Source organism: Limulus polyphemus, unplaced genomic scaffold (genome assembly GCF_000517525.1).
Source record: "Limulus polyphemus unplaced genomic scaffold, Limulus_polyphemus-2.1.2 Scaffold912, whole genome shotgun sequence".
NCBI classification, from domain to species: Eukaryota; Metazoa; Arthropoda; class Merostomata; order Xiphosura; family Limulidae; genus Limulus; species Limulus polyphemus.
The window spans coordinates 39,491-47,995 of record NW_013666522.1 but is presented as its reverse complement, the minus strand read 5'-3'; the positions used below and the strand labels follow the sequence as shown (position 1 = coordinate 47,995).

The 8,505-nt window shown below is 30.7% G+C and overlaps 1 protein-coding gene across 2 annotated transcripts in view; it reads right to left on the bottom strand.

The window, feature by feature from the left end:
- LOC106461198 (dnaJ homolog subfamily C member 3-like) overlaps positions 1–7,388 on the bottom strand; it is a 40,446-nt gene extending 33,058 nt beyond the window's left edge. The window contains exons 1-4 of one of the 2 annotated variants that reach the window (XM_013920993.2): positions 7,128–7,388; positions 6,722–6,834; positions 4,375–4,482; positions 2,241–2,365 (exon numbers count right to left, since the gene is read on the bottom strand). In XM_013920993.2, coding sequence (XP_013776447.1) covers positions 2,241–2,365; positions 4,375–4,482; positions 6,722–6,834; positions 7,128–7,135 — 354 coding nt within the window. In that variant the 5' untranslated portion in view covers positions 7,136–7,388. The remainder of the gene's footprint in view (positions 1–2,240; positions 2,366–4,374; positions 4,483–6,721; positions 6,835–7,127) is intronic. The other variant, XM_013920994.2, reaches the window with a different exon arrangement.
- Positions 7,389–8,505: the final 1,117 nt, after the last annotated feature.

Genomic DNA, 8,505 nt, shown 5'->3' with positions numbered 1-8,505 from the left:
TTTGTTCTTCTTGTCATTCGAATGATTCAGGGGGAATTGGATGTTGGGGTCTATGGAACTTAGAAAGTCTAAAAATTGGATTAAAGAAGGAAGACCCTGGTTCCATAGTCCAATCACATCATCAATGTATCTAATCCAGAGATCAGGACTGGTGTTAGTATTTTGATGCCATTGTCAAGTCAAGTTGTTTCAAAAATGTGCATAAATATTATGGCATAAATAACAGCAACTCATTTACCCATTGAGATACCACTGAGTTGGAGATATAGTTTGTTGTGAAAACAAAATATCCATTGGGAAGGATGAAATATATGATTTCTCTGACAGTGTCTATTGTCAGTCCTTACATCTCCAAATTGTTTATGTGACTCGACAGGAATTCACACACTGCACTGATGCCATCTTCTATCTGTATAGATTGGTGGAGAGCTATGACGTCCATTGTAAAGAGTATTGTTGTGTTGGTACTAAGTGAGGAACATCCTTAATCTGCATAATCTTATGTATTATTTAAGTGGGCTGGAAAATAATTTAGTAATGGCACCAAAATTGTATGCATAAGCCACGACAGATTTTCAGTCGCACTGTCGTATGCTGAGACTATGGGTCTTAGTGTCATAGGATGGCACCTATAATTTTAATTATTTAATTTAAGTTTTTATCCTATCTTTTTGTTTTTTCACTCTGTGACTTTGATAGAACTTTTGTTTACTACAGGTAGCAGTTAATTATTTTAACAATACTTTTCTTTCAACAATAAGCTTTACTACTTAATATGTCAAAATATAGTCTCTAGTTTTTTTACAATCAGTCCCAACAGAATTTGTTTTTTCTAGTCCCCAATTCATCATGTCACTTAATAACCTATGACACGTTTTTAATTTATTCTACCTTAAAATTGCACATTAACTAATTTTTCACACAACAAGTCTACGCTATAACCATGTCATTTTGCAAGCTCGAGAAAACATATCTAAATTCTGATTTGTCAAAAAGTGTAGTATTTATGCACAAAATATAAAAAAAAGCAGAGAATACATATTGTTTTTCAAGACTAAATATAATGAAGACTGTTCATAAAAGGTCAACTTTGAGAGGGGGGTCTTATTTTCAAACGTGTTAGTGGAATGGTATAATAGGAAATAAAGTACTATCCCTCTGAACTTTCTCCCCTTATTATTGCAAATCTTCTGAACATCCCTTGGAACCATTAAAAACAAAAATCTGCTGACTGATGAAACATTTACTTAGGCTTTGCAAAAGATCACAACAATTCTAAGAATAAATGGGCAATAAGCTTTGACTGATGAAACAAAGTAAGCAATTGCTTGACATGTTTATACATGAAATATTAGACCACTTTCTTGCAACCTTCATAAAATAGTTCTACTGCTGATTTGAACTCTATACATGTCCTGTACCTCTGCATTTATTACTGGGAATATTTTTTAAACCTATTTAAAATTGATTTTTTTAGTAACAATAAATCACATGTCAATGTTTTTCTCGAATATACCCTCCTTTTAAGACCTTAAACTTCCAATTGCAGCAAAATTCATACATTATGATGTTCTTTGAATATTGTCACTAATTTGTATTAGTTTTTCATCGCTTAATTCTAACTTCTTTCTAATTTTAGTTATGTTGAAACTTACAAGGTATTTGGGTGATTTGTTTATATAGTACAGGTATAAGGTATCATTTCCTTTTCAGAATGTAAGGTTTGGTTTAGATTTCATGCAAAGCTACATGAAGGCTATCTGCAATAGCCGTCCCTAATTCTGCAGTGATGGAAGGCAGCTAGTCATCACCACCCACTGCAAATCCTGGGCTACTCTTTTACCAACGAATAGTGGGATTGACCATCACTTTATAACGCTCCCAAATTTGAAAGGGCGAGCATGTTTGGCGGAACAAGGATTGGAACCCATGACCCTCAGATCGTGAGCCAAGTGCCCTAACCACCTGGCCATGCCAGGCCAGCAGAATGCAAGAAAAAATACTTGCATATTCATTTTGATTGATTTATTTTATCACATAGTCATTAAGAAAGAAAAAAGAATTTGTTTAAAGAATTACAGTATAATCAATAAGCATGTAAAAGATAACAGTTAGAACCTAAATGGACTTGTAGCATAAGTAAAGTTTATTGTATGCTAAATACTCTTAAATGTTTTCCTAAATGTTTAATAGCATTCTTATTATGTACAATTCCTGAATACAACAATGTAAATACTTACTGCTAAAAAATCTGACTTAAGTTCTATAACTTTGTTCAGGTCTTCCAGAGCAGCCTTAGATTTTCCAAGTGCAAGGTAAACTGTTGCTCTCTTGAAATAGGTTAAATAATTTGATGGGTCTCCATCTAGGTAATAAAAAAAAAGTAATTTTAACCATAGAACTACTACAATCAGTTTAAAAGTAATTATACAACAAAAGTTTGATTATTTAAAAAGTATGTAACTACTGTTGAAATGGAAAACTTGTCTGGTGAATCATACAATTTGTGGCTCTTCTGTGTGTAGGTGTTGGTATCACTGGTCAATTTTCTTTTTTTTTTATCAAAAACAAATTACATGTAGTGTAAATCAGTTGTAAGGTTTGTAGAAAATTTGTTTTACAGCCAGAAATATTCTAAGAAACATCGTACCCACTATAAAGAAACATTCTAATCATATGAGAATAAAAGAAATGACTTATAAAACCTCATGTTCAGGTTGAGGTAGTGCATAAGCAACAATATAAGAGATAACCATCTAGAAAAAATGTCAATAAATAAGTAGACAATGCCTGTCTAATAACAACCAATATATCAGTTACATCTGAACACATTGGAGATAAAGGACACCATATTGACTGAAACAGTCACAAAACTGTAAGAGAAAAAATGAGAGAGGATCACAAAAGACTAAGAAACCTATCTACACCAGAAAGAAGAAATAGCACTTAGATAAAGGATTGGAGATCATCGACCTATAGCTATTACTGGTTACAAAAAAAGAATTGAACTATAATCGGTAGCTGCTATCTTTCAAACAATGTATGCAATTATATTTATTTTATCAATATTTCTACTCTATCACCAGAACTCAAACTGAGAATTTCATGCCTATGAATTACAAAGTGTAATACTTACAAAGAAATTTTGAAATAGATTTAGAACATAAGTCAAGTAATAATTTTTATGATAAGTGTCAGATTTAAAGATAACCATAGTAGATTCTATAACAAAGTTGCATTAATTCTTATTCCAATTTTAGGAGCATTAGGAACAAAACAGCCAAGTTCAGAGTTCTAATTGAAATGGAAGACTAGGATATAATTGAAATGACTAAAACGTGGTTAAATTTGGAGAGTACTAATAATATTAGTTATTTTCAAATTCCAGGTTATAAGTTACAGTACTTAATAGTGATAGGAATGTACTTCTGCAACAAAGGTTCAAGACAAGAACTATTGTTTGTGTGTTTCCAAAGTAAATTATACTATATTATTTATTTTTTGTTGCTTTCATTAACAGTTAGTATATTGATGTGCAGTAGTGCAAGTCATGAAAAATTGACTTTAGGTGGGAGTTGCCTAAAGGCTAATGGCAAGTCTTATCTCCAAGACAGATGCATGAGGAAAATGGCTTTCTGTGTGAAGATGTGTATCACCTCAAAAGAAACTATATTTATTAGAGCTAAAATAATCTCAATCAAATATATTGTGACAAAAATATTTTTAATCACCCTGACCTGATGTCTACATTATTGACAAATCTGTCAGTTTTAGCAGTTTTTATGACTTGTAGACAGATGTAGTATCAAGAAATTAAAGTATCAAAAGAAATGTGGCTTGAAACAATTTTGGAAATTTCATGATAGGAAAAAAACTATGTCAAATTATTTGATATTTTTAAAGCCTAAACTAAGTACTATTCAGTAATTTTATTTTAAGTTCTATGCAGTTTGGTTAAGTATTTCCTCTGTGAGAGAAAAAAAAGAAGAGAGATATCAGTAACACCCATCTGTTTCAGAAAATGTTATATGAATGAATTAAAGAAATGTTAATGAATTTATGTAAAATATTCACATTGAATATCATCTAGGAAAAACTGAACTATAAAGTTAAAATTTTAGAGACTCTTAGGCTTCAGTAATGAAGCTACATTTTGCCCTAAGAACTCATGAATGAAAAAAATCTGATAGATGAAAAAAATTAGAAGCTGTAAACTTCGTCAACATTTATTGTATACATGTGCATGTTCTTTTTTTATCTTAATATTCATATTTTAAACATCTAATGTTAACCTAGATGGTTCTTCATTACTGTAATCTAGAATTCAAGATCAACCTCACTTACACATACTCTATAATTACTTTTTTCACTTACCAACTGCAGCATGATAGTGTGAAAGGGCATCACTGTATTGTCCTCTTGCCAGAAGCTGCATTCCAAGATGAAGATGATTTTCTACATCTGCTGTACTAGCACTGACTCCTAAACATGTAAAAAAATTCAACTGTAGAAGTTTCAAAACTTAAGCTTTTTGTTTATATTAATGATACATTATTCTTATTACCAAGGGTTTACTACTGGCACATTTAATAAACCTCTGCATCCTCATTATATTTAAACAAAAAGATAACTTTGAGTTTTTTATTTATTAATTATGTACTTCTCATAATATATTTTGGTGTTTACATGTGTATTCCAATGAATGAAATTGAATGCTACTAACCCTTAAACTACTGAATTGATATATTGTTAAATATGAGTGTGATCCACATATATTGCATCATAGTGAGTAATATTATTTTCATGTAACAATACTTATTACAAAAAACTGAACAAAAACCTTGGGTGAAATCCCAATTTTTTTTTCATTTAAAATACTTTGGAAACCACAGTATTGATTAGTGGAATGAATTTGATGGTATTTTTTATTAAATTTTTGTGTGTGACTTGTAGTTTAACCAGCAAAGTCATAAACATAAATGAAACTTGTTAACTTAATTAGTCTAGAAAAATATGTAATTCTCAGATTAAAATGATTAAATATTATATACTTTTGCTTAGGTTTAGGGTATAATTAACAATACACATACTTGTTAAGGTTTCATTTTGTATATTCTACATTTTGTACTTGGGTTTAGGTAAATACTTTGAAAAGAGAGCTCCCAACTCTGAAAATACAATTTATCACAAAAATTTAAATTATATTTAGATACAATTTATCTAATATTACAATATTTTGTACACAGAGCTCATACTCCCCAAATATCACAAAAATTTAAATTATATTCTAATATTGCAATATTTTGTACACAGAGCTCATACTCCCCAAATATGAGATTTTTAACTATCGTAAATGCCAAGTTTATTCAATTCTGTAACAAATTAAACACTTCTACATATATAATAGCTTCACCACCATTTACAATATTAAATTTTACAGAACACTTGTATTAAGACAACCCAATGTTAGACTACATTCAGTTAATAATCATATTAAACTTAGTATTCTGAATGACCAATAGTACATCTTTGTTCCTAGCTACTGTAACCTATATAACATCTTATGACAATCACATTATTATATACCTTTACTAGTTTAGTGTTATTTAAGCACTTATGTATGAAAATGCAGTATATACTCTACATTATTTGGCTAATTCATAAAATCATACTTTATTTCTTACTTCCGGCTGCCCACTAAAACAGACAATAGAGGTACATATGGGTGGTGTGGCTTTAGCATCTGATACCTGCCTTGTTTACACACACTATTCAAACATACAGGTTATGTATTTTCTCTATTTAGGTTATCCTAATTTTTATTTTCTACTAAATGTACCATCCTAATCCAACTACAAACATAGAAACAACTTTTTCTGTATCAGCTCTTGATCTATAAAATACTCATCTAGTTTCCTCTTAAATTCCTTTAGTGTAGCTTCCATCATTCCTGAATGAAGGTAGACTATTCCAAGAGCTTAGTTTTATTTCAAAGGTAATACTGCCTGAACTAGAGTCATGTCTGAGTTGTGTCCTCTAGCCTTAATGCTAACAGTGATTATAAAAACATCTTGATTTATGGAATACAAATCTGTAATAAAAACCTCTATCATGTCCTTCCAGGCCCTTCTTGTCTTCAACAAAAACATATCAGGATATTTCAACCTATCCCTACAGTAGTAGCTCTTCACCCTTTCCAACAAGTCAACATCTTTTTTTTTTGAATAAGACAAATTGAATACAATATTCCAAATGAGGGTTAACTAGCACTCTTAAAGAATGAACTAGTGAACTTTAACTTGTACTCAATATTTCTGTATATACAGTCTAGACTTCTGTTTGTCTTATTGCTAGTGAGTGTACTTTGTCTAGAAGGATTTAAACATTTTGTAATAGCTAAGTTCAGATCTTTCTCCCCTCATCAGCTTTAGTTAATATCTCCAACAAAGCTATAAGTTATGATTATAAGAAAAACTAATGTTATGATTACCAATATGCATAACCTTACTTTCATTAGGATTAAAAGGCATTTATTAGATGTCAGCCCTGCTCACACACTCTCTCTCTGTCTCTCTCTCTCTCTCTCTATATATATATATACATGTATATACACACACATATACAACTTACTAGAACTACAGCACCTTCACTTCAGTATAATTTGAAATACCCAACTAATATAAGATAAAATTAAAACCAAAATAATTAATATACATCTCACCTGCCAGATGGTTGTCTGCAGCATACACAAAGACCCAGAGTGATGAAAATATCCTGTAAATGTTTGGTGAATAGTTTTTCCCTGAGCCCATGTCTTTAGAATACAGTACTGAGCTGTGTAGTATTATAGTATTACTATTAGTATTAATAATAATACTGTTTACTAAGTACTATGCTTTAAAAGTTGCAGTCTATATTTAAATTTTATGGTATCATGGAGCACGATACAAAATAAATGTATGCTGTCTTTATACTAGGAGGTTTAACTTTAACAAGTTCTTAGTTATCTAACTGGAAATCACAGCTTATATATATATAATCCACTGACACTATATATCGATAATTTACACAATTACGTGTTTATAATTTTCAATGTTTAACTTTAACTCAGTTTAAGCACACCTCACCACAACATAATCTCAAAATCACTCAAAATACTCAGTCTCAGTTGCACGTTCTTCTTCCAAATTCAAAATACATGCGTACAGATTAACTTCGGCAATGGTTATGATTAAAAAAATTACTGTTATCACGGATTTTTCAAAAGCAATAAAACTTTAATTGCCACTTTTACTGAATTCACTTTAAGTTCGACCCTATATTCTCCTTCCTGGACTGAATACATGAAATCTATCGTTCCTCTTCTCACTACTCGCATTTCGGAATTATCAACAGCCGTAGAATTCGTGGTGAAAGCTGATTGGTAAGTTTGTCTAAACGTCACTTCCACTTATATTTCCTATTAGAAATTAATATTATAGCAATTTTATAAATATAATTAAATAATAAGCGGGAACACATTCCTCCATATACTAAATAACAATAACAATATCATTGTATTCATAAAATCGGGTTTTAAATTTGATATTTTGACTTTAAACACACCTTCGCGATTCAGATTTAAACTCTCATATATCAAAATATATGAGTATATATTACCAGTCAGGCTGAGTCAGCGCCAATAAACTATTAAGATAAATTTAATTAAGCAAATGATAATTAACTATTTATAGTCCACAAGATTTTTTGTTTGCTTGTTTATTGTAAAGCGCACGGAGCTATACAATCGACTATCCAAGCTTTTTCCACTGCGGGAATCGAAAACCGATTTTTTAGCGTTATAAGCCCTTAGTCTAACCGCTGAGTCATTGGTGACTAGCCTTTAAGAACTATATACTTCGCTTCCAAAAATTTGTATAAAATTATCATGAAAAATATTCTAAGCCAAGCGATGTTATTGTGTTCCAGAAAAATAATATAAAGGTGATTTTACCAAAATGTGCATAAATATAAAACTACAATAATAACGCAAGTCGTGCGTACTAGTAATACCCAAGTTCATTTTTTTTATACTATAGAACGATGCAGTAACTCTAACTATCTACATAAGAACATTGGTATCCCATTGCACAACACAATCCTTTCCTTCTGTATTGCGAACTTCGTTAAATAATTATAATCAAATCTCTTGGGTTGTCATTACACTCGGACTGTTGTCAAATTTGAACACTTCATATTCATGCTTCTCATCAGTAATTAGATATTTGCTTTTAATCTTATGCTATGCTGAAGTCTTGGATTTACTGACTCTTCTAGTCTTGGTGGTGATATCGATAAATTGATAATATGCTAATAATCGTCATTTTCTCGTCGAACACTCATAACTATGATACTTATATGATATTCTTGAGATGACCTGAAAATCTTACTTCATGTCTCTTTACACATGAAGGTGGTTTGTCAGGTCTCCATCATTAAGAACATATTTTAGAAAATGACACTAAT